This window comes from Myotis myotis, unplaced genomic scaffold (assembly GCF_014108235.1).
Source record: "Myotis myotis isolate mMyoMyo1 unplaced genomic scaffold, mMyoMyo1.p scaffold_m19_p_3, whole genome shotgun sequence".
Classification (NCBI taxonomy): domain Eukaryota; kingdom Metazoa; phylum Chordata; class Mammalia; order Chiroptera; family Vespertilionidae; genus Myotis; species Myotis myotis.
Window position 1 is genome coordinate 209,087,979 of NW_023416335.1, and position 27,126 is coordinate 209,115,104.

Here is a 27,126-nt window from a genome sequence, read left to right on the forward strand (position 1 = left end):
ACAGTCACTGACCTTTTATAATATAGATTATTACTAGTTTGATAATCACATATTTTGAAATTCCCAAAGTGGCCAGAGGAAAAATAAGAGACATTTCTACTCTCAAAATGAAATACCAGTCCACAGATACTTCATTATTATTCTCTCTGAGTGAATTATATTTATACATAAAAAGCCTGTCATTTTGTTATAGGGATAAAAATTAAGTCATAGGAACCCAAAAAACTAGTTTACTAATGTCAAGAGTTTGTTTCTTGAGGGGCTTGAGATGTCTAATTCCCTCCTAGCTACATACTACAAGTCCTACCACCTTAACCTGTGCTATGAGGGAAAAGTAAATGACATAGGACTCCCAGTTTTTTCAGAGGTTGTTTTAATATATTAGTCCATCTTTCCTTTGAGAAAAATCTTTGTCTTGGTTTCCATAATTGAAACCAATCATATCCTCTGTTGGGTCAGGCGTGCTAAGGTCTCTGCAACTTTAATGTATGAATCACCTATCGATCTTGTTAAAATGCAGACTATAATTCAGAAGATCTGGGCCTACATGTTCAACCAGCTCTCAATGCTACTGCTTGACACACCACACTTTGAGTAGAGGACTCTAAGGAATATTTCCCAATAGAAATAATCTCAATCAGATGTTTATTGTAAAAATAAAAAAATAAAAATGCAGCCTCCTCCAAGAGTTTGGAAAGGGAGATAATATTCCAGAGCCTAAACAAGATATTTGCTCCCTCCCCCTTTTCTGTGATTTTTACCAGGTAGTTGTCAATCCAATGTAATACCTTAATAAAGGTGCTGACAATTTATTGGGGCTTGACTTGATTGAGGCATGTTTGGATAAACATAAAACTTCAAGCCTTTCGTAATCAAAGAGTTGATTCAAAATAAATATTTTAAAATTATGTCAAATACTAACGAATAAGTGATGTTTACAAATAGTTTATAAGAGAATCATTTGGGATTAATAATTTTAATTTCTCCCCCCAAATAAATAGCTCATGTACTAAAGAAGACACTTTTCCTTAAGCAGAAAAAATCCAACAAAAATAAAATCATGCTCTCATGACATAGTCATAATATTATTTTCAGTGAGGAAAATAACAAGATTAACACATAAAAGGCATATGAGGAGAATTTCATGGCATAAAATTTGTTCTAGAACCTGGGGGAGAGGTTAGGGAAAGAGAACAGTTGGTAAATTTAAGAAAGATTTTAACTAGAAAATATTACACATGAGAGCAATAGTCCATTCTTTCTTAATAGTTCATTAAAACTAATCAATCCTACAAACTTTAAAGTTTAGGTTTTCAATAATGCTTTCTCTTCATATGACCACCAGTCCAACCTCCCCCACAAAATTCAACCAATCATCATAAAAATTAAGTTGGTGACAGGTTCAGTTGGCTATCCTCTATATTTACCCTTAAATACTTTTAAAACCAACAAGGGTAAAAATTCACGGTGGGAAGAGCAAGAGTAAAAAACAGAATCACTTCTTTTCGCACAGAAAGAAACCCCCATCTTGAGCACCTGTCCTCACTCTGCAGGGTAAGGTGTCTCAGTGCTTGTATACACTCTTCAGTCCCATAACTGTGAAGGTAGCAGCCACCAGTTTCTCATACACAAGGAACATGAGAGCAGCAGTGAGGACTGTCTGCAGCAGTTTGGCTTCAAGGCCTTTGTAGAGTCCTATTATTCCAAATCTCCTAAAAGAAAAGAAGTTTGAAAAGTAAAATAAAAGATTTTCTTTATAAAAGTCAACTCCTGCATCAAAGAAACAGTCACTACGTTGATAGCGACTTTGCAAAGGTTGATCCTCAGAATTAAAACAAGCAATGGAAGTTTTAGACAGTAACAGACTTCTGTTGTCCAACTATTTATTATCTGTCAAGGCACTTGAAGACCAATTAAAGTTCAGTATTCATGAGCCACCAATCCTTTGTCTTTATAATCACCATTAATTAGCAGAATGCTGACAATATTCCAGATAGGAAGCAAATCCTAAAACCATCTTAATGCCAAGATCTGAGATCTAAGAACTTTTAGATCTTTGACACTCTCCCAACTCAGTTATTTTAACTTAACAGTCCTTAAGTGGTAGGAAAACTACAAATTGGTTTAGATCATTTTAGCTTCAACAGAACTAGGCAAAATGACAAAAGTGAAAGCTACCTAATTTTCAGTCTTCCTATACATTTGGTCTTCTAACCCAGGGGTTCTCAAATTTAGCGTACATCAGAATCACCTTAAACCACTGATTGCTGGGTCACATCCCCAGAGTTCCGATGTATTAGGCTTGGGATGGGACTCAAGAATCTGCATTTCTAATAAGTTCCCAGGTGGAGACCAGCCATTTAGAACCACTGCTCTAACCACAGGGAAGACTGCTTCAGCTAAAACCAAAAGCTCAGCGTACATCAGTCAAAACTCATCATAACTTCTCCACAGCTGCTGCATGTTGAGAGTGAACTGATCTCATACGCTAGTTCATCAGCAACTCCAGGCCTGTATACAGCATGAGCACTGAGATAGTACAGCTGATCAAGTGCTCCATGCACAAGCTATGCTGTATTTTATTATATTTGCTGTGTGTGAAAACCTATTATTTGGGGCAAATCATGTGATAAATAGCAATAAAAAGCCTTGACTCATGAATTTCTAGTTCATTAATTAACGTGAATTATGTTCCCCTAAGAAAGTCCACTTCAGTGTTTCTCAAGGTGAGGTCTGCTGTGAGATAACAGAAAGTATGTATATTGGTCTCTGTTCCTGGTTCCTGGCACAGAGAGCTCCTAAAACCCTTGTGATTACTTGAGTGATAAGAGCAACAGGATCATTTCTTGTTCTAATATTTGGTCTCTGACCCCGGATCCTGACAGTCTCTCTAAATATCAGAATAATTGCAGTGTCTTCTATTGTAATGAGATGACTCTTGGTGGGCTCCTGGATGGCGCAGGGGGGGTGGGGGGGCTAAGCCATGATCAGAAGCTTGGAATTTCCAGCCCCATCTCCATCTTCCAGAGAGGGGAGAGAGCCAGAAAAAGAGTGGACAGATTGTGCCCACAGGATGAAGCCTTCATAAAACCCAACAGTATGGGGTTCAAAGAGCTCTCAGGTGGGTGAGCACATCCACGCCCCGGAAGGGTGATGCACTCCAACTCCATGGGCACAGATGCTCCTGTGATGGGATCCTCCCAGACCTCACCCTGTGCAGCTCTTCATCTGGCTGTTCAGATATCATGACATCCTTTAATAAACTGGTAACATAAATGTTTTCCTGAGATCTGTGAGACACTCTAGCAAATAATCAAATCCCAGGAGGATGGAGGCATGGGAACCTCAGACTTGTAGCCAAGTCGGACAGAAGTTACGATGAGTTTTGACTGATGTACATACCCACAAAACCATTACTACATTCAAGACAGTGAACATCTCATCACCCCCAAAGTGTCCTTGGGTCTCTTTGTAATCATTCCCTCCCTCCTCCTACCCCCGCCCCAGGTAACTACTGATTTGCTTTCTGTCACTACGGATTTGCATTTTCTAAGTTATTTATATAAGTGAAATCATGTCTGACTCCTTTCACTCGGCATAATTATTCTGAGATTCATCCATGTTGCTGCATGAATCAATAATTCCTACTTTTTTATTTCTCAGTATGCCATTATACAGAGAGATCACAATTTATGTATCTATTCACCTGACGATGAACATTTAAGTTGTTTCCAGTTTTTGACTCTTACAAATAAAGCTGCTATTAACATTTGTGTGCAAGTTTTTGTGCAGACACATTTCCTGTCCCTCGGGTCAATACCTTGAAGTGGAATGGCTGGGTCCTATGGGCAGTGTCTAACTTTTTAAGAAAATGCCAAGCTGCTTTCCAATATAGCTTTTCAAATGCCAAGTTATAATCCCACTTCCTCTTTCAAAGGAGGCTCCTGCCTTATTTGATGTCCCTAATGATCAGTTTCTTTAAACAAAACAAGGAAATGACGAAAGTACATGCCTCACAGGACTACTGTTCAGATTAAGTGATATTGCTCACATAAAGTTTTAAAATCAGTGTCTGCCACAAAGCAAACACTCAAAAATGATAGTTACTCTTAACAGCATCATCACTGTCATAATTATAATTATTATTACTCTCCCTACTCCCCGCTTCCTTCCTCACTATGACTACTGCTCTAGAATTCCTGCTTATTTCTATCTCTGAGAGAGATCACAGGATATGCCACTCAAGCACAACGGCCTCTATATAAGATTTTGGAGGGTTTCCATTATACAGGAGCTCTGTGTATTTATAAAAAAGTACCAGGACCTGAACTTTTCCCTAATTTCCCAAAGTACTGTCACATTGCACCAAACCCCTAAAATGAGAAATGCCTGAGCACAGAATCCACGGGAGAGGCGTCCAGGCTGCCACCGTCAAAGCAGGAGTGCCAGGTCAGCAAACCCAAGCGCTCCCCAGCAGAGGGGGCTGTTGAAAACGCACCTCACTCGCTGGTGAAGAAGATAGAGAACATTGGGGAGTCTCCGCAATGTTCTGTTTTCTGGGTTGAGTCTGTGACGTCCAAACTGGGGAAGGAGAAAAAAAAAAGACTGTGTAGTACTGCTTTCTTTATATTAATTTGTACCTGCAGAGGAAATTCTGTTGGGAGTGATGTCTTACACACCATACAGTAATAAAAATGTCCAATTAGTATGTAGATTTAATTAATACTCTATGTTTCAGTGAAATAAGTGAAAATAAGAAATACGTTTCAATGAAGCAACAAGAGAATTTTCACTTGACAGAGAATTATGGGGAAAATTCTACCTCAAAAGAAAAAATACGCACCCATGATGAAGATATAAATATTGATAGTATGTATGACTTAACTTCCAGTCCTTTAAGAAGTTCTGATAAATACTAACCAGTTAGAACCACTAAAGTTTAAGCTCTTCACGTTATGTTTATATGATAAAGTGTCAAAATACATTATTTGATGCTACTGAATTCCTTTATATTAAGTACTAAGTTTTAAATAGTACATTAGTCAAAATACTTTTAAGAGATTATCATTTTTTGAACTGACATACTCTCACTACTTCCCCCATTTTATCCATCGATGAGGTCTTTGAATTTTTTTTCTCCATTTCAGAGAGAAAGAGAGAGATAGAAACATCAATGATGAGAGAGAATCATTGACCGGTTGCCTCCTGCACATCCCACACTGGGGATCAAGCCCACAACCCGGGCATATACCCTGACCAGGAATCGAACCGTAACCTCCTGGTTCATAGGTCAATGCTCAACCACTGAGCCACGCCCGCCGGGCCAGATCATAACTCCTTCCATATCTCCTCTCTCCTCTCCACTGCTACTACTTTAATCTGGGCCACCATCACCTCTCACCTGTACTGCTGAAATGGCCTCCCACCTGATTCCCAGCCCCCTTTTCTCTTAGTCTCTGACCAAACTCATCAGAATAGCCACACTGATCTACAATTATAAATCAGAACACATTACTCCCTAGTGTAAAACCCTTCAAGGGCTTCCCACGAATTGAGAGTAAACTCTAGACCAGGGGTGGGCAAACTTTTTGAATCGAGGGCCACAATGGGTTCTTAAACTGGACCGGAGGGCCGGAACAAAAGCATGGATGGAGTGTTTGTGTGAACTAATATAAATTCAAAGTAAACATCATTACATAAAAGGGTACGGTCTTTTTTTTTTTTTAGTTTTATTCATTTCAAACGGGCGGGATCCGGCCCGCAGGCCGTAGTTTGCCCACGGCTGGGCAAGACCATCACCCTTGAGGTTGAGCCCAGTGACACCACTGAGAATGTCAAAGCTAAATCCGAAACAAGGAGGGCATCCTGCCTGACCAACAGGGTCCGATTTCTGCAGGCAAACAACTGGAGAACGGCCACACTCTCCTAGACTACAATATTCAGAGTCTACCCTGCACTTGGTGCTTTGTTTGAGGGGTGGCATCATCGAACCCTCCCTCCGCCAGCTAGCCTAGAAGTATAACTGCAACAAGATTACACCTGCCTGCACCCCTGGCCGCAAGAAGAAGGGCGGCCACACCAACAACCTGTGCCCCAAGAAGAAGTTAAATAAGGCCCTCCACCATTTCCTCGGGCCAACAGGGCAGGTTTCCGGCTGAACTGTGACCCTGGGGCCTCAATAACATTTCTCCTTTGTTGACTGGAGCAGTAAAAAAAAAAAAAAAAAAAGCAAAACCATTAATTCCTCTAAAATAAACTACAGGAATCAACCTCTGATTTTGCAAAGGATAATTTGCCCTGGGCACCAAGCAAGTTAACGTGAATGAGAAGGATGCAAACTTATACTTTCCTGAGTCAAGAACCTTCCTCTACATTTGGGTTTTCTGAGACACTATGTTACTTAAGAAATTGCAAATGTAAACTTTGTTCCAAATCAAACAGGACACCAAGTGATAGCCAGCCTGGTTAGCAGAATATCAGGCAAATGGGAAAATGTATGAGGAATGATTAACTTGCTTTAAACAGGGAAACCACATATTTTAGAATGCTGTTTGACTAAATGCAGGAAGAACCCCAGCACTCACCCTCAGGATCGACTGGACTGTCTGCATGGGATAGGTAACTGTGGTGGCAATTGCTTTGGCTACTGCACCAATGATGAACACATCCAAAGAAGAAAGCTGGAAAGCAAAGAAAGACGAGTCATGTCAATCCAAACAACAAGAACAGGAGATTACTGTTTGCTGCTTTCAAAATCAGTATTACCTTCATTCTTTTCTTTAAAAGTTGCCGTTTTAAACCTTCATAGAACATGAACTGGATGGCAGGATTGAAAACCAGCAGCAAGGAGGGAAAAGTGCCATTCCATAAAGACAAGATTCCTTCATCTCGAATGATCTGTTGAAAAGCATCTAAGCAAGAAATCAAGGGCATCTGATGACAATCCCATAACTAGAGAAGACAAGGCGAATTCTGTTCAAATGGTTCTATCAAGATTTCCTTCTTGCCCAGCTGGCATGGCTCAGTGGTTGAGTGTTGACCTATGAATCAGGAGGTCATGGTTCAATTCCCAGTCAGGGTATGGGCTCAATCCCCAGTGTGGGGTGTGCAGGAGGTAGCCGATCAATGATTCTCTCTCATCACTGATGTTTCTATCTCTCTCTCTCCCTCTCCCTTCCTCTCTGAAATCAAATCTATATATAAAATTTCCTTCTTGTAATGATATTTTAGGGGCAAGTTCATCAGTTAACTACTTTTTGATAATTATCAGATCCTGACATTACTAAGTTATTGAGAGACAACTTTAATCAGGGAACTCCTTTTGACAATCTGGAGTCAGAATGTCAAGTGTTCCTAAGTAATCACCAACACTGGAAACTCTGTATTACAGAGAATCGTGAACTGATAGCCTATGTGTTTTACAACAAAGGCCAGTAAAACAAATGATAACATAGTTCCTTGGAGTCCATTTTATAGGACTGACTTATAAGAAAATCACTGTCATTGCAAACACAGGAAAAGAGAGCCTGGCAGTGTGATACTATTAGAAAGCAGAAGCTCATAGAGAGCAGACATTAACCTGGTATCTTTATCTAAAGCTAACACTAGGAAAAAAAGTACAGTAGATTATTCCTTAGATATATTCAACCCCTCCCACCCACACTCCAAGGCAGTAGTTACTTCTCTACCGCATGTCTTTGAGCTTGGCCATGTAATATGCTTTGGCCAACAGGATGTTAGCAGTCAAGATTCAAAAAGGCACTCAAAGTATGCTTGTACAACTGGGTGTGTCCTCTTGTGCATCACCATTACCAAGAGAAGAATATGCTCAAGCTGGTGCCAGAAGGGTGATGAGACACATGGAGCTGAAACTCCCAGGCTGGGGTTGGCCTAGAGGAGTCAAATCCCTGTCAATTCTAAGACACATGAGCTAAACTAAACAAATGCTTACTATTGAATGTTGAGATTTGAGGTTGTCTTTTATATAACACTAGAGGCCTGGCGCACGAAATTAGTGCACTCGGGGGTGGGGGGTGTCCCTCAGCCCGGCCTGCGCCCTCTCACAGTCCGGGAGCCCTCGAGGGATGTCTGGCTGATAACTAAGCGCTGCTGAAGAGGTGGGAGAGGCTCCCGCCACTGCCGCTGCGCTCGCTAGCCATGAGCCCGGCTTCCGGCTGAGCAGCGCGCCCCCTGTGGGGGCGTACTGACCATCAGAGGGCAGCTCCTGCGTTGAGCGTCTGCCCCCGGAGGTCAGTGCACATCATAGCGACCGGTCATTCCGCTGTTTGGTCAATTTGCATATTAGCCTTTTATTATATAGGATCATTGTGGCAATAAATTCCAAATACAAAGAAAACCTTTAAATAAAAACTCACACAGAGACACTTACCAATAATACCTTTGTAGTTGGTTGGTACAATGTCTTCATTCCTAAATTTTGCCCCTTGCAGCTTTAGTCTGGTGTTTACCACCCAGAGTGGAGTTGTCAGCAACACATTCACCACTCCTTTAAAAAGGAGGGAGAGACAAAGAGAAAGCAAAATGTAACCTTTTGAGCTTTGCTGTCTTATATTGAAGCTACATACCAATGTTTCATTTATTTTTCGGCCACTGACCTACTAGGAGACCCACAGTACGGTGTCTCTTTGTGCCAGGGTACAACATAAGCCACTACTGTTAGAAGCAATTCAGAAGACTTGCTGATGGCAAAATGGCTGGCAGTAGTACCTCTCCACATGAAATGAGTAGTAAGTTTCCTTATTTGTGTAACAGGAGGTAATCTGTCAATTTATATAGCATCCAAAGTAGCAATTTTGGTACAGTTTTAAATACAATTTTTCAAAAACAGCTTTAAGAGACAAGTGGCTTATTGATCACATGCTAAGTCCATGACAACATCAGATAAAACACACAATTAACAATTCTCTCATACGTAGTTTACATGGTTTTAAGTGCATATGGATCTGGTATAATGGGTGACAAGTGGTGACACTGAAAAGTGCTTCAACAGTGACTAGATGATTACAAAAGAGTTCTTCATCACTTAGGGGATTAGGACAGGCAGGCAGCAAGCAGTAGTTATGAACTGTCATAAAACACCTGAAACAGCTTTGCAAGCATCATGATCCTTATAAGCTTAAGAATGGGGATCATGGCCCCCCAGGGTTGCCTCAGAGTGGAACAATACAATGATTCAGATGCTTCCTTTTGAAAACACATAATCCCAATTTAACACCATCTTGAGATATTAATATATTCCTCATCAGTCCTGAAATGATTTAAAAAACACACACCAAAACAGAGTTGTAACAAAGTGCCTGACACATAGTATATACTTTATAAATACTTGTCAAATAAATATTGAACAAATGAACCTATGAACAAACTCATCAAACAACCACACATGGAGCTATCTGGCCCTAGTCATGCTGTGAAGAAGCAAGAGCTGCAATCCTAAGGAAGAGAAATCTCTTTTACTAAAAGTCATTTAAACACAACAGGAGAAAGAAGGTTTTGATTTAAGGAACTGCAAAACATACTACAGTCAAACCGCGGTTCTCAAATGTTTCCCATCTGGAACAATCTGGTTCTTGACCAAGTTGTTCATAGGAAAAAAGGTCTCAGTTTTCTAACAGAACTTCTCAACCTTCTCAACAGTTCTCAACCTGACAACCCTTTCATGCTGACACATCAGCATGACAAAAACATCTCTCAGGCCACAAAGGAGAAAATTCGAGTCAGTTTACTGCTAAATTTCCTTTGTGAACATCTCAGGAAATCAAGAAAGCGTGCTGTGAATATTTTAATGTTTTGTGTGTTTTGTTTGATTTTGTTGCTGGTGAAATGTACACTTTTCGCAATTTTAAAACATAAAGAGGCCATCAAGTGTGCTGAAGTTGCTAAGGGTGTGAAAGTGCTCATAAAACAGTGATCACAGGCTACTGAAGAGGTGGAAAAAACTGTTGTTGATTTGGAGAAGTGTAAAGCAGTTAGCTGGTTACAATTTCAGAGGCAATGCTATGTGAAAAAGCAAGATGCTACCCCCCTGGAATGAGTGCTGAAAGTGATTCATTCAAGGCTAGTAGGGGGTGGTTCGATAAATTTAGGAAAAGAAGTATTTGCCTATAGATTAAACAGTACATTAGAAAGTTTAAAACATGCCGGGGTCCAGCCCCAGCAGGTCCAGGGGTCCCCAAAGGTGTGGACGGAGTCGGCGAAGAAGGAATGACACGGAGGCAGCATTCAGTTGATCAGCAGCCTAGCCAGGATCTCTAGCCAGGATCTCCAGCCAAGTTCTGGTCTGGATCTCCAGAGAGGTTCTGCTGTTTATTGTCTTGTTACATCCGTATTTATCCCAGTTGATTTTAATCCTGTCAATTTCTATTACAAAGGTTAGGGCGTTTCTTATCTCCATTCCAGGGAGTAAAGATTATGTAGCTTAAGCATGATTGTTTGTAGTGATTAACTACCCGCCTGGCACTTAGTTAAGGAGTTTCATCCCCTCCCTGACTTCAGGGAAAAATTCCTACCTGGGGAAACAACCTTTCTAGGAGAGGCATCCCCTCCCTGACTTCAGGGAAAAATTCCTACCTGGGGAAACAACCTTTCTCGGAGAGGTGACCTTGGTTAAAACACACAGCGATAAGGGGAGCAAACATATTAAGAACAGTATGCCATATATGCCAGGTCCCTTGAAACAGCAAGCATGGACCGGCTCCTGGCAAAAACAGAAAACCATTTAAGGGTCTGGAATGGATTAATTCAATTGACATTATTTCTAATGGGAAAAAATGATTTGGTTTTCGAACAAATCGTTTCTCAAACAGCCTTCTGGAACAAATTAAGTTCAAGAACCAAGGTTCCACTGTACACTGAAAATACAGTCTAACCAAGCATAAGCCTGTGTGACAGCCAAGATATTAAAATTGTTTTCATTTGTTGCATACGGAGCAAAAGTAAAATATTTTGCTACTGCTCTCTTGGAAGCATTATGGGAACATATTTCTCAAAATAAAAGACATTATCAAATAATTTTATGAGCTGTATTTGTCATATTTTTATAGAGAGGCATTCCACCAAGAAGTCGTCATTAATTAGGACTCAATGTATTCATACATTGTCACTTCAGGCATTGATCATAATCTGAATAAGTCTTAACCAGAGATTCCTGCTGGTCTCATTTTTTAAAAGCACCAGTGCTCAAGAGGCCAAGATAAAAGAATATCAATACAGGCCCATTTGCCCAGACTTTATAACATACTAGAGCAGTGATGGTGAACCTTTTGAGCTCGGCGTGTCAGCATTTTGAAAAACCCTAACTTAACTCTGGTGCCCTGTCACATATAGAAATTTTTTGATATTTGCAACCATAGTAAAACAAAGACTTATATTTTTGATACTTATTTTATATATTTAAATGCCATTTAACAAAGAAAAATCAACCAAAAAAATGAGTTCGCGTGTCACCTGTGACATGCGTGTCATAGGTTCCCCATCACTGTACTAGAGGCCCGGTGCACGAAATTCATGCACTCGGAGGGGTGGGGGTCCCCCAGCCCAGATTGCGAGAGGGTGCAGGCCAGGCCAAGGGACCCCACCAATGCACGATCAGGGTCAGGGAGGGACAGGGGGAGGTTGGCCAGCCAGGGAGGGACAGCAGGAGGGCTCCAGGATGGCCTGTCTCGCTCAGTCCTGATCAGCTGGACCCCAGCAGCAAGCTAACCTACCAGTCAGAGCATCTGCCCCCTGGTGGTCAGTGCATGTCATAGCGACTGGTCGACTGTCTGCCCCCGGTGGTCAGAGCACGTCATAGCGAGCAGTTGAGTGGCCTTAGCATATCATTAGCATAGTACGCTTTGATTGGTTGAATGGCCAACAGGACAACCGGACACTTAGCATATTAGGCTTTTATTATATAGGACTAGAGGCCTGGTGCACAAAAATTTGTGCACTCGGGGGGGGGGGGGGAGGAGCCCCTCAGCCCAGCCTGTGCCCTCTCACAGTCTGGGACCCCTCGGGAGATAACGACCTGCTGGCTTAGGCCTGCACCCAGGTGGCAGAGGGCAGGCCCAATCCCTAGGTGCAGCCCCTGGTCGGGCTCAGAGCAGGGCTGATTGGGGAGTTGGGGCGCTGCCCCGTCATGCACAGAGCAGGGCGGATCGGGAGGTTGCGATGCCACCCTCAATCACACTCAAGGTAGGGCCGATTGGGGGGTTGGGGCACCGCCTCCTGTCACACTCAAGGCAGGGTCAATGGGGAGGTTGCGGCGCCACCCCGTCACGCACAGAGCAGGGCCAATCAGGGGGTTGGGGCGCTGCCCCCTGTCACTCACAGAGCAGGGCTCATCGGGGGGTTGGGGCTCTGTACCCTGTCACTCACAGAGCAGGGTCGATCAGGGGGTTGGGGAGCTCCCCACTGTCACGCACAGAGCAGGGCCAATCAGGGGGTTGAGGAGCTCCCCCCGTCACTCACAGAGTAGGTCTGATAGGGGAGTTGGGCACCACCCCGTCACACACAGAGCAGGGCGGATCAGGGGGTTGGGGTGGCGCACCCTGTCACACTCAGGGCAGGGCCGATGGGAAGGTTATGGCTCTACCCCGTCACACACAGAGCAGGGCCCGTGGGGGGGGGGAGGGGTTGGGGCGCCGCAACCTGTCACACACAGAGCTGGGCCGATCAGGGGGTTGGGGCACCACACCCTGTCACACACAGAGCCGCAGGGCGATCAGGGGGTTGGGGAGTTCCCCCCATCAGGCACAGAGCAGGGCTAATCAGGGGGTTGGGGTGCCTTCCCTCATCACAAACAGAGCAGAGCGGATAGGGAGGTTGTGGCCCTGCCCCCTGTCACACACAGAGCCGCAGGGCGATCAGGGGGTTTGGGCGCTGCCCCCTGTCACGCTGATCCCAGTGCCGGGAGGCCTCACGGCTCCGCTGATCCCGGTGCTGGGAGGCATATTACCCTTGTACTATATAGGATGGAGGCCTGGTTCATGGGTGGGAGTCGGCTGGTTTGCCCTGAAGGGTGTCCTGGATCAGGGTGGGGGTCCCCACTGGGGTGCCTGGCCAGCGTGGATGAGGGGATGATGGCTGTTTGCAGCTGGTCACACACCCTTCAGGGTGGGGGTCCCCACTGGGGTGCCTGGCCAGTCTGGGTGAGGGGCTGAGGGCTGTTTTCAGGCTGGCGGGTGACTGAAGCTCCCAACCGCTCCTTTTTTTCTTTTTCTTTTTTTATTCTGGGCCAGCTTTAGCTCTGAGGCTTGGCTCCAGCTCTTAGGCCTCAGCTGCTGAAAGCAGGTATCTGGTTTGTTTGGGTTCTATAATCGAAACACTGTTTCAACTCCAGCTCTGAGATCCCGGCTGGCTGAAAGCAGGTTTCTGGGGTTTTGTTTAGCTTCTATATTTGTAACAATGTTTCAAACTGCAAGCTCAGAGGCCGGCAGTGGCAGGCGGGGTACGCTGGAGTCCTCCGTCACTGAAGCAAGCAAGCCTCATGTTCACTTCAAGCTGCCTGGTTGCCGGCCGCCATCTTGGCTGGCAGTTAATTTGCATATCGCCCTGATTAGCCAATGGGAAGGGTAGTGGAGGTACGGATAATTACCATGTTTCTCTTTTATTAGATAGGATTCCTATTCAATGCATGGTACACATCACTTAACAGAAAAATCAATAGCTAGCAAAACCAGACTAAAAAGTACTACTGAGCAAACTGCATTTTTTATAGATGAAGACAGGAGTGTTCAGAAGCAGAGATCACAAGAGTCATGGATACTATAGGCAGGCACAGTGTACAAGAAAGATTAACATGGATGGTGTGATGGTACATACAGGCAGGCTAAATAGCCATCTCAGACGGTGATTAAAGAAAATTTTACTTTATTTAGAGAAAAGAGATGGAGGATGGGATATCCAAAGGAAAGGGCTGCACAGCATGAGCCAAGGGGACATAGGGTCGATGATGGCAGGAAAAATATACTTAGGCAACAGGAAAGCCTAGGCTGGGCTGCTTTGGCTCACTGAGAAGTCAAAGAGAAGGGGGCCTTGGAGACAGGTTCAGGGGGTTAGCCTGGGATGAGCTGCTGCTGCCCATTGCTCCCCTGGTTGCAAGTCTCATGGGGTCCCTTAGAGGTTAGGGGATGCATGCCTGTGGGGGAAGAGAGGGAGAAGGGAATGACAAGGTAGTGATCCTTGGAGAGTGGGGGGAGGGAGGGAAAGGGAAGGGCACAGGTGTGCTCCCTCCAGCCAAAGGGTTTTAAGGGTGGAGATTTTAGGGGCGGTCCCAGGGGAGATGGTAATAGAATATTCAGCAGCTTTCCAGGTATGTCCTTTCAGGGTTGTGGTCTCCACTGATTGATTGGCTGGCACCAGGACATGGGTGGTGCCAGCCAATCAATCAGCTGGTCCTGAGGTCAGCCACGGGGTTGCTGGTCTGGTTTTGCTGCTTTTCTGGGCCTAGGGCTGAAATACAACTGTGGCTTGGATGTAATCTTTAGGGAGGAAAAGGTCAGGAGGTCTAAACTGCATGACGACGGATATGCTAGGGCAGTGGTCGGCAAACTGCGGCTCGCGAGCCACATGGGCTCTTTGGCCCCTTGAGTGTGGCTTTTCCACAAAATACCACATGCAGGCGCACACGTACAGTGTGAAGTTGACTTAAAACTTTAAGTAAAGTTTATTAAGTTAATTTTAGGGAACATTGTGGAGTGAAAGAAGATGTAGTGTCAAGGATTGAGAAAGGTATGTTGAGATGGTTTGGACATATAGAGAGGATGAACGAAAGGAGATAGACGAAACAAGTATACAAGACAAGTGTGGATGGGAGAGTTGGAAGGGGTCGACCTCAGCGAATGTACCTCAATCAGATTGAGGACGTTTTTAGCAAAGGCCAGCTTAGGAGTACCCTAATTAGGTTAATAACAATGTACCTACCTATATAGTTTAAGTTTAAAAACTTTGGCTCTCAAAGGAAATTTCAATCGTTGTACTGTTGATATTTGGCTCTGTTGACTAATGAGTTTGCTGACCACTGTGCTAGGGGAAGATAGGTTACCTTGGAGGCAAGGTTCTTGTTTTCCCAATTTTGCCCCTTGCTAGGCATCTGGGGCTTTCTACCCTGGCGAGTTTCTGTACCGGGCCCATTGTCCTTGCTCTGCTCATGTCTATCTAGCACTACGTAACTTTCATATATATATATATATATATATATATATATATATATATATATATATATATTATTGATTTCAGAGAGGAAGAGAGAGGGAGAGGAAGATAGAAACATCAGTGATAAGAGGGAACCATTGATTGGCTGCCTCCTGCACATGCCCCCACTGGGTATCGAGCCCCCAACCCAGGCATGTGCCCTTGACCGGAATCGAACCTGGAACCCTTCAATTCGCAGGCCAAGGCTTTATCCACTGAGCCAAACCAATTAGGGTAGCACTACATATATTTCAAAACAAATAAAATAGGTTGCCTATTAAATAAATTCTTTAGAAATCAAAATTTCCTTCATGTTCTATTCAAGGGGTGGGCACACAGAAAACATGTCAGAGGCAAGGCAGCCAAGATTAATATTTAACCATTGTTTAAAATTCTGTTTTCATATTCCTTTTATTAACACGAGTTGAAAGACTAAGAGGGTCCTAAGGACAATCTCAAGTACAAAAATGCACTACATCATTTAAAGAGAATATAAAATCCTTGTAAGAACATTTTGTATTTCAAAGCTTTTTATCTGAGAAGTTCAAGTACTCTGTTCATCCTCTAAGCCAAAATAGATAGAGAGGTATTTCTTAAACACTATAATTTTATGAGTTCTTGGAAAAGGCACTCAAAATACTTGAGGATTCGAAACTTTATTGGAAACTTACACCCTCTGTTATCAAGCAAAGGACAACATTTCAAGTTGGAAAAACAACTATAAATGGTCATGGTGAGTGATTCTAACTCTTACTAAAGCATTAAAGATAAGGCTGAAGGATAAAGAATGCTGTCTGCTTATTTATGAGTCTGTATAGAAAAGTCTTTTTCTAGTGCCAGGCTGTGGCTGTTATTTTAGCTCTAAGATGCGAATACAGGGTACGAATACTTCATGACAGGAGATTGATTTTCTTCCAATTCAAATGATTCTATTTTCTTTCTTTGTCTTCTTTTTTTGTTGTTGTTGTTGTAAAAATCATTTACAGGTAAACAGAACCAAAATTAAGACATGAAGAATAATAACTGAACTCACTCACTAAAATTATTCACTGATTCAAGGAATAATTAAAACACAGCTATTTACTTCTGAAATCTTCAAAACAAATAGTTTATCAGTAGTGAGTCTCCTTCGGTAAGGAGAGAAAACAAAAATGAAGTGCACTTCAGGGAAATGTGCACAATGACCCCTGACATAAGAAAACGGCAGATCATGCCCAGCTGGTATGGCCCAGTGGTTGAGCAGTTACCCAGGAAGCAGGAGGTTACTGGTTTGATTCCTAGTCAGGGCACATGCCCGGGGTTGCAGGCTCGATCCCCAGTAGGGGCATGCAGAAGGCAGCTGATCGATGATGTTTCTATCTCTCTACTCTTCTCCCTTCCTCTCTCTCTAAAAATCAATAAAATACATATTTTTTAAAAAAGAAAATGGCAGATCAAGACCATAAATCTAACCATTTGTCTCCCTATGAAAGAATGCAACTAGATATACAAAAGGAACAAATCTGCCTTACCAGAGGTAAGGTTGGAGGGCAGGAATATGAACATGAACTGTCACAACAATGATAACATCACTGGCATTCAAAAATAGCTATTTTTAAAAATCCCAATTGTATAAACATCGTCAGTATCTTCTTCATTTAAGTTATTTGTAAGGTTCTTTCCCCAAATTCTTCCCCAGGGTATCAAGCTACATGGGTTTTCTTCTGTGAAAATAAATAAGTTAATTAAATAAATTTCTAAGTTTCAAGAAGAATTTGAATAACAATAGAGGGGTGGGCAAAAATAGGTTTACAGCTGTTTGTATGAAAAAAGACATGCAGGTTATCACCCTAGCTGGCTTGGCTCAGTGGATAGAGCGTCAGCCTGTGGACTGAAGGGTCCCATGTTTGATGCCTGGGTTGCGGGCTCCATCCCCAGTGGGGGGCGTGCAGGAGGCAGCCGATCAATGATTCTCTGTCATCACTGATGTTTCTATCTCTCTCTCCTCCCTTCCTCTCTGAAATCAATAAAGAAATATATTAAAAAAAAAAAAGACATGCAGGTTATGATTATAATAATACAAGAAAAAACTCTGTTTTGCATACTTACAACCTGTACACTTACTTTTGCCCACCCCTGTACTGTTCCTAGTTTTCCTTGGAAATAATGAAACTTATTTCTACAGTGACTATAATACAATGATAGGGCTCACAGAAGGAAGTAAAAGCTATTTTAATTATTGTAAGAATGCATAGGTATTAAGATATAAAAAATGTTATAAGGAGAAGTTTAAAACTCACAAAAGTAAGTTCCAAGGAATTCACTACCTTCAGAAACTCTTTTGACCAAGGGTCTCAGCTGTGACACTACTGACATTTTGGGCCAGATAATTCTTTATTTGGGTGTGTGTGAGGGGTGCCATTGTGTAAGATGGTTAGCAGTATTCCTGGCCTCTACTCACTAGATGCCAGTAGCATCCCCCAGTTGTGACAACCAAAACTATCTCCAGACATTTGCCATATGGCCCCTGTGGGTCAAAGCAGCCTCAGTTGAGAACCACTGTTCTAATCCAATCACCAAGTGATTATTCACTTTATTTTTGAAAGTTTCAAAAGACAACTCTTACCCCAATGATCTATTTTTTTCTAAGCCCTGTTAGAAATGTTATTTTTATTGATATTAAGTCTATGTTCTTAAACAACTGGAAACATATATGACATTAGCTAGTAAATGATTTTTACCTAAGATATGAATTAGCAACTCTGAAATGACTTTATGTGTACTGTTATCCTGGCCCAATTCCTTTGGGTAATATAGAACAAGTACAGTCTTTCTTCTGCAAGTCATTCATTCATGGTCTGCTCACCAAACATATATTGTGTGTCTAGTATGTGATCAACTCTGTTCTAGGTGCTGACGATAGAGCAGTAAATAAAAAATAAAATCCCTGTCCTCATGAAGCTTACATTTTAATGCTGTAATGAGACAAGATAAGTAAAATATGTAGGATGTTAGAGAATAAGAGTTAAGAAGAAAATTTTGGCAGATTATTGAGGTGTCTATTTCAGACATGGTGGCCATTTTGGGGGAAAGACCTTAAAGGAGGTGAAGGAGTGAGCCAGGCAGTTGCCAGGCAGAGGAAAAGGCAGGCACATGGGCCCTGAGGCAGAAGCATGCCAGTGGTGCTCAAAGAGAAGAGGCAGTGTGGTGCAGTGGTGTGAGTGAAGAGAAGACTAGGAGGGCCAGGTCACACTGGGCATTGCAGGACAAGGTAAGGACTTTGGCTTTTACTCTGAGCAAGATGGGAAGCAGCAACTGGAGGGCTCTGAGAAAAAATATGATCTTGCTTTTGTTTTAACATGATCACACTGGCTGTTATGTTGAAGACAGATTAAAGGGGACAAAATTGAAAGCAGGACATCAGTCCAGGAGGCTCTGAAGATAATCCAGTCAAGATTTTATGGTGGTTTGGATTCAGGTCATAGTGGAGACAAGTGGCTGCACTGGATACCGTATGCAGAGAGAGGCAACAGGATCTGCTCATAGACTGGAAGTGGGGTCAGAGAGAGAGAGGAAAATTTGAGATCTCTGGTAGGGCAAGTAGAAGACTAGAGTTGCCACTTAGTAAACTGCAAGATACAGGAGGAGCAGGTCTTTAAATTTCATTCATTTGTTCAACAATTAATCAGTACCTTCCATATACTAGACACTGTGTTAAAACACTAGGGATGAAGAGATAACAAAAATGTAATCTCAGCCTTTAAGCAGTTCACTACCTACTGAAAGATAAAGACAAATATGCAGACTATTAATATACAGTAGAGTAAGCATTGAGCCATTCCACTAAGTAGAGGCAGACAGTAACTAAATACTCACAATACCAGGTTAATGGTTCCCTAGTAGCTCTGAAGTCTCAGATAACAAGAATCCAAAGCCTTCTAAAATCTAGCTCCTACTCACCTCTACAATTTTATTGTTCATGTTCCTATACTCACTTCACTCATTAACTAAGAGAACTCACTGTTCTAAACATGGATTTTCTCAATTCTCTATCATTCCCTTCATCAGGAAACTGTCATTATTCATCTATAAATGTTACTAATTAAGCCTAATCCTATGAAGGCTTAATTCAAGAGCCATTGGTTTGTATAAGATACCATGCCCCCACCCACCCACCCACCCCCAGCCTGGCCGCTGTTGCTCAGTGGTTGGGTGTCAACCTATGAACCAGGAGGTCACGGTTTGATTCTGATCAGGGGCACGTGCCCAGGTTGTGGGCTCGATCCCCAGTAGGGGACGAGTAGGTGGCAACCGATCGATGATTCTCTTTCATCACTGATATTTCTATCTCTCTCTCCCTCTCTGAAATCAATAAAAAAATATATATATATACATATTTTTAAAAAGATACCCCCCTCTCCCCACAGCCAAAAGTGACCTCTCATCCTGCTATGAACCCTTTAAAGCATCAACAACTATTATGATACAAACTACCTAGGGCTGTGCAATAAATACCTTTGTCACATTTGACTAAATGCTTTCATACTCAGGGTGGGCTTCATGGATGTGCAACCTGTCTAATGCTTTGGTGTCATCCATCTTGAAATGCTTACTAAATTGTGAACAAGGAGTCCCATATCTTCATTTTGTACTGGGCACTGCAAATTATGTAGCCAGTCCTGTTCATGTTAATATGTAAACATCTCATGTGAACCCCAGTTTAAGTGTGTGTGTATGTGTATATGTGTATGTGTGTGTGTATATGTATGTGTGTATGTGTATGTGTATATATATATATATATATATATATATATATGGAAAATAAGCAAGGAAGTTATTGAAATCCCTCTTTTTTTAAAAAGAAACCTTAGCTTCCATATATTCTGGGTATAGGCTGCTAAGCAGGGATAACTTATCTTCCTCTCTGGATTAAAAAGATAAAAATAAGCAAAGTCAGCTCAGAAATAAACATTTGTGTATATGGTCAATGGATCTTCCACAAGGGTGCCAAGACTCACTCAATGGGGAAAGGACAGTATCATCAACAAATGGTGTTAGAAAAACTGGATTATCTACATCCAAAAGAATGAAATTGGACCCTTATCTTATACCACATACAAAAATTGGCTCTAATCTCTGCCTTTAAGTGGTTCACTACCTAGTAAAAGATAAAGGCAAATATGCAGATTATTATTATACATCTAAGTGGATGAAAAATAAAAGACCTAAAACTATAAAACTCCTAGAAGAAAACATAGGAGGTAAAGCTTTCATGATATTAGACTCAGCAATGATTTCTTGGACATGATACCAAAAGCACAAGCAAAAAAGCAAAAATAAGCCGAAACCGGTTTGGCTCAGTGGATAGAGCGTCGGCCTGCGGACTGAGGGGTCCCAGGTTCGATTCCGGTCAAGGGCATGTACCTGGGTTGCGGGCACATCCCCAGTGGGAGATGTGCAGGAGGCAGCTGATCAATGTTTCTCTCATCGATGTTTCTAACTCTCTATCTCTCTCCCTTCCTCTCTGTAAAAAATCAATAAAATATATTTTAAAAAAAAGCAAAAATAAGACAAATGGTACAAACTTAAAACTCAAACAAAAACTTTTGAGTATCAAAGAATATAATCAACAGAGTGCAAGGCAGCCTATAAAATAGGAGAAAATTGTGGAGAGCGGCTACAGCCTTAGGACAGGATCAAGCCTCAGACTGACTTGTGGCAAAGCCACATACAAGTCCCAGCCTGGAGCGCAAAGCCCTCCCAGCACAATTATAGCCAAAAAGCTATGGTTATAAGCTTGACCTTACAGTCCGACCCTGCAGTCCTAGGTAGCTAAGGGATGTGGGCTGAGGGAGGTACAGCAATGCTGCCTAAACAAAGCTTGATAGAGTTCAGAGGATGGCAACAACAGGAAAGAAGAAGATTTGAAATTCGCAAGAACACTGTAAACATCTTGCCCTTGTTTTGCTTTGTGTGATCTGACTATAAAATAAAGACTCGCTTACAGGCTGTGTGACTATGTCCTCATACAGGCACAGTGATCCATCTGGCCCCAACTGTATTCTCTTGTCTATTTTCTTTAATCCTTCACCGCCCCTCCTCAAGTTCATCACTGGCCGCGCTGGATGCAGTTTAGAAAATATTTGCAAATCATATATCTGATAAGGGCTAATATCCAGAATATATAAAGAAGACATACCTACAGCTCAACAAGAAAAAAATCAAATCACTCAATTTATGAAAAGCCAACAAACAAATGAAAAATGAGAGAAATGCAAATCAAAACCACAGTGAAATGTCACTTCATATTCATTAGGATGGCTTCTATCAAAAACAAAAAAACAACAACAAAATAACAAGTGTTGGCGAGGATGTGGAGAAAATGGAACTGCTGTGCACTGCTGGTGGAATTATAAAATGGCACAATTGCTGTGGAAAACAGGATGGTGGTTCCTCACAAAATTTAAAAAAGAGTTACTGAGTAAATATCCAAAAGAATTGAAAGCAGGGACTCAAAGAGGTATTTGCACAACCCATTTTCATATCAGCAACCATTCACAGTAGCCAAGAGGTGGAAACAATCTAAATATTCATCAACAGATGAATGGATAAACAAAACGTGGTATATACACATACAACAGAATATTATTCAGCCTTAAAAAGGAAGGAAATCCTTTTATATCCTATAAAATGAATGAACCTTGAGGGCATTATGCTGAGTAAAATAAGCCAGTCACAAAAATTTAAATACTGTATGATTCCACTTATATGAGGCATCTAAGGTAGTCAAATGAAAGTAGAATGGTGGTTACTAGGGGCTGGGGGAGAGAAAGGGGAGTTGTTTAATGGGTCTAGTCACGTGTTTCGCATTTGTCAGATGACAATGTTCTGGAGATCAGTTTCACATCAATGTACAGAAACTTACTACTAAAGTATACAGTTTAAAATTATTAGGATGGTAAATTTTATGTTATGTGCTTTTAACACACACACACACACACACACACACACACACACACACACACACACACACAGCCAAGTCAGCAAACTAATTATATTCTTTGTAGCATAACTCTGTGCTAAAATAACCTCATAGAGCAGCCGTGGGCAAACTACGGCCCACGGGCCAGATCCAGCTCGTTTGAAATGAATAAAACTATTGAAAAAAAAAAGACCGTACCCTTTTATGTAATGATGTTTACTTTGAATTTATATTAGTTCACACAAACACTCCATCCATGCTTTTGTTCAGGCCCTCCAGTCCAGTTTAAGAACCCATTGGGGCCCTCGAGTCAAAAAGTTTGCCCACCCCTGTCATAGAGGATATATGGACAAAATAAGTGTTAAGATATAAAAATATTTTATGCTCAGAAAACTTTGTTACCTGCAACAAATCCAACCACCAGATCTTTTCCAGTAGTAGAATGTTGACCTTTGACCCAGACTGTTTTGAGGCTATTAAAAGTGTAGAAATAGACAAAATTGGAGCAGCAGAGACTGGAGATAACTGGAAACCATCCTCGATATGGGGCCAGGCTAGGGAAAAAACAATAAGTAAAATAAAGATGATGGACAAAAGCCACTAGAAATGAATTAAGTCCTAGGAAAGGCTGATTATCATTCACATATTTTCAAAGTTCACTCCTGCACTACAATGTACTTTACATTATACACATCTTACATTTTGAAGGATGCCCAAACCAAGAAATCTTTTCTAGCACCAATGACACCAAAGAAACAATAAACTTTCAATGGCTTGTTTACTGCTTTCCTTTAGTAATACTAAAGATAATTTCTTCATGGCTGTTAGCTAATACAGCATCATTCACATTTTATTACAGAGCAATAATATTTAAAATAAAGTAAATATAGAATATAAGTGCAAAAAAAGTGGTGGGGGCATATTATAAGAGTATAGGAACCAGACTAAGGGATTCCCACTGGTCAAACCTGGAACAATTTGAGCACCAAAATAATAAAGTATAGTAATCAATTGTAAATCACTAGTAAAACAGAAATTTCTGAGTCTATATTGATACTAACTAAAGTAACTGCTCAGAGAGTACTTATAATTGCAACAGAGGAAACAAAATTATTCAGTGGCTAACTCAAATCTAAAAAAATCATGATTAGCCCAGCAGGTGTGGCTCAGTAGTTGAGCATTGACCTCTGAACCAGGAGGTCACAGTTAGATTCCCGGTCAGGGCACATGCCCCAGCTTCAGGCTGGATCATGATCCTCAGTAGGGGATGGGTAGGAGGCAGTCAATAAATGATTCTTATCATATTTTTAAAAAATCATGAATAACTAATAAAGATGAGGCGCAGAATACATAGCCTCATCTAATCATGAAGAAACATGAGGCAGACTTAAAATAAGCAGCATTTTATTTTTTAAAAGTGGGAGGAAGACTGACTATATTCTTTAAAAGTGTCAATGGCAGCCCTGTGTGACTCAGTTGATTGAGTGTCATCCTGTGCACCAAAAGGTCGCCAGTTCAATTCCCAGTCAGAGCACATGCCTGGGTTACTGGCTTGATCCCCAGTGGGGGTACATGTAGGAAGCAACCATCGATCCATGTTTCTCTCTTACATCGATGTTTCTCTCTCCCTCCCTTCCTCTCTCTTTAAAAATCAATAAAACCATATTGAAAAAAACTTTTAAAAAAGTCAATGTCATAAGGGTAAAGGGTTTTGATGTATGAAACTTATTCTAAAATAATTTGAAAAAAATCTGTGTATGGTGTGTGTGTGGTACAGAGAGAAAAGGAAGGAGAGAGAAAAGGAGGAAAGAATGCATGAGCCAATGACAAAAAAAAAAAATTATTAACAATAGGTGAATCTGGGTAAAGCACATACTAGTAATCAAGTTTTGCAACTTTTTGTAAATTTGAAATTATTTCCAAATAAAAAGTTAAAAGTAGTACATAACCTAGATGCACCTGATAGGAATGAACTACACAACTATTACCTTCTTCAGTTTACTGTACAAAAAACAAAATATTGATTTCATGGAAGACTCTACAATTAAGATTCAAAATGGCGAACCACAGGACTTTACTTACCAGTCAAGTATTTACAAATTCACACTACAAGGCTATGAGAACGTACAGAAAGGAGTGTAGGCTGTGAATCTCCTAGGGAGGTGCTTTTCTAACAAAGGTGAAGGTGGTAGTACTCACAGGCCTTCTTCTTTAATGATCTCCAGGAGCACCATGTGTGTAGTTTTGGACTTTCTTTTCTCATCAACTACAAGAGGAAAAATATGTCTGTTATTCATGGATCATAGCATTTTAATTCAATACCTAATACCCATAGTAAAAGATGTGACAAAAGAAATTTATTCCTTGGGGGGCGGCAGGGGTAGGCTGAAGGGGTTTAATGCGGGGGGGGGGGGGGGGGAGGAACAGGGAGGGGATATCTGTAATATTTTCAATAAAGATAAAATTTTAAAAAAGAAATTTATTTCTTATATTCATAAGGCTCTTTTGTCCCCCCCGCCCCAAGTTACATATTCTCATTTTTATCTTAACATCTTATAGAGAGGAAATAAACTATCATCTCCCTTCTAGAGAAAAGGCTGTAGAAACAAAAGCTGTGAAGGACACGTGATTGGTAGCAAAGTCAGGATTAAAACTCAAACTTTCAAAAAAAGAAAAAAAAAAACACCTCAAGTTTCCAGCTCTGACCAATGTTGCTCAGTTGGTTGGGCATCGTCCAGTGCACTGAAATACTGCCGGTTCGATTCCCAGGCAGGGCACATGCCCAGGTTGCCAGCTTGATCCCTGGTAGAGGGTGTGCTAGAGGCAGCCCATCGATGGCTCATTCTCACGTCAATCTTTCTCTCTCTTACTCTTCCTTCCTCTCTCTCTAAAAATCAATTAAAGAAAAAAAAAACAAACCCTCAAGTTTCCAAACTTTTAGCCTTGTGCTCTCTCCCTTCCACTCTCTCTAAAAATCAATGGAGAAAATATCCTCAGGTGAGGATGAACAAAAACAACAACAAAAAATAATTAAATTGGTACCTATATGGCTTATACGATAGCAAATTAGGAAACCTATATAGAAGGAATCTGGCAATAGCTATCAAAATTAAAAACACATTTATCCTTTGATCAGCAAGCCCACTTCTAGGAATTTATTTCATAGAATTTACAGAAACAGTGGCATATGAATAAATCTATTCTACAAAAGAACCAACCAACCCAAGAATCTCCAATTGGGGGCGGGGGTGGGGGGTGGGGTTGGTAAATAGGTTATGGTGTATCCACACCATGGATCATTCTACAGTTAGAAGAGGCTCCCAATGTACTGATTTGGAAGGTATCCAAAATATGCTGCTAAGTGAAAAATGCAAGGTACAGAACTGTGGGAAAAGTATGCTTCTGGCATAAGGAAGAAAATGCCGGGAGCCCGTCCATCCTTGCTGTTTCAAGGGACCTGGCATATATGGCATACTGTTCTTAATATGTTTGCTCACCTTGGCACTATGTGTTTTAACCAAGGTCTCCTCTCTGAGAAAGGTTGCTTCCCCAGGTAGGGATTTTCCCCTGAAGTTAGGGAGGGAATAAAACCCCTCAACAAAGTGCCAGGCAGGTGCCGAAACCGGTTTGGCTCAGTGGATAGAGCGTCGGCCTGTGGACTGAGGGGTCCCGGGTTCGATTCCGGTCAAGGGCATGTACCTGGGTTGCGGGCACATCCCCAGTGGGAGATGCGCAGGAGGCAGCTGATCGATGTTTCTCTCTCATCGATGTTTCTAACTCTCTATCTCTCTCCCTTCCTCTCTGTAAAAAATCAATAAAATATATTAAAAAAAAAAAAAAAAAAAAAGTGCCAGGCAGGTAATTAATCACTTTAACTACAAACAATCATGCTTAAGCTACATAATCTTTACTCCCTGGAATGGAGATAAGAGACGCTCTAACCTTTGTAATAGAGATTGATAGGATTGAATCAACTGGTATAAATACAGATGTAACAAGACAGAAAGAGACAGAACTTAGAAGACAGAACTTAGAAGACAGAACCTACACAGAACCTAGAGACAGAAGAACTTCGCTGGAGAGAACATGGCAAAAGATCCTGGACTGAACCTGACTACAGAAATTTGCAAGAGAACCTGACTAGAACCTGGTGACTGAACCTGGCTGGAGAACCTGGAGAACCTAGCAAGAGAACATGGCGCCAGAACCTGGCTGGAGATCCTAACCAGAACTTCGCTGGAGATCCAGAGCAGAACCTCTCTGGAGATCCAGACCAGAACTTGGCTGGAGAACCTGGCTGGAGAACCTAGCAAGAGAACATGGACACAGAACTTCGCTGGAGATCCAGACCAGAACTTGGCTGGAGATCCTGGTTAGAGATCCTGGCTAGGCTGCTGATCAACTGAACGCTGTCTCTGTGTCATTCCTTCTTCGCCGACTCCGTCCACACCTTTGGGGACCCCTGGACCTGCTGGGGCAGGACCCCAGCAAGAAAAGAATATATATTCTTATTTGCTTGTTACTCCATAAAGAAACTCTGCAAAACTATTTGAGAAACTAATAAGGACATTATCTGCAGGGAAGAAAAAAGGAAAAAGGGGGAAGACTAAAGTGAAATTTTTTACTGTACTGTATATATTTTTAATACTTTGTTTTTTGAGTTGAGTCAGATGAAATTATTATCTATCCTAAGACTCTAAAATTAATTAAAAATAGTAGTCATGAAGGGTTATAACATAGGAATTAGTTTATTCAAAACTCATCTTAGCCAAAACCGGTTTGGCTCAGTGGATAGAGCATCGGCCTTTGGACTAAAAGGTCCCAGGTTCGATTCCGGTCAAGGGCATGTACCTGGGTTGCAGGCACATCCCCAGGAGGAGATGTGCAGGAGGCAGCTGATCAATGTTTCTCTCTCATCAGTGTTTCTAACTCTCTCTCTCCCTTCCTCTCTGTAAAAAATCAATAAAATA

The 27,126-nt window shown here is 41.6% G+C and overlaps 1 protein-coding gene across 2 annotated transcripts in view; it reads right to left on the bottom strand.

Annotated features, from left to right (window-relative positions):
• Positions 1–628: 628 nt before the first annotated feature.
• SLC25A17 (solute carrier family 25 member 17) overlaps positions 629–27,126 on the bottom strand; it is a 41,099-nt gene continuing 14,601 nt past the window's right edge. Inside the window, exons 1-8 of one of the 2 annotated variants that reach the window (XM_036300268.1) lie at positions 24,843–24,886; positions 24,356–24,422; positions 22,559–22,710; positions 8,390–8,506; positions 6,766–6,911; positions 6,585–6,680; positions 4,499–4,581; positions 629–1,712 (exon numbers count right to left, since the gene is read on the bottom strand). In XM_036300268.1, the coding sequence (XP_036156161.1) occupies positions 1,565–1,712; positions 4,499–4,581; positions 6,585–6,680; positions 6,766–6,911; positions 8,390–8,506; positions 22,559–22,710; positions 24,356–24,390 (777 nt within the window). In that variant the 5' untranslated portion in view covers positions 24,391–24,422; positions 24,843–24,886 and the 3' untranslated portion in view covers positions 629–1,564. Of the gene's footprint in view, positions 1,713–4,498; positions 4,582–6,584; positions 6,681–6,765; positions 6,912–8,389; positions 8,507–22,558; positions 22,711–24,355; positions 24,423–24,842; positions 24,887–27,126 lie in introns of those variants that run through there. The other variant, XM_036300267.1, reaches the window with a different exon arrangement.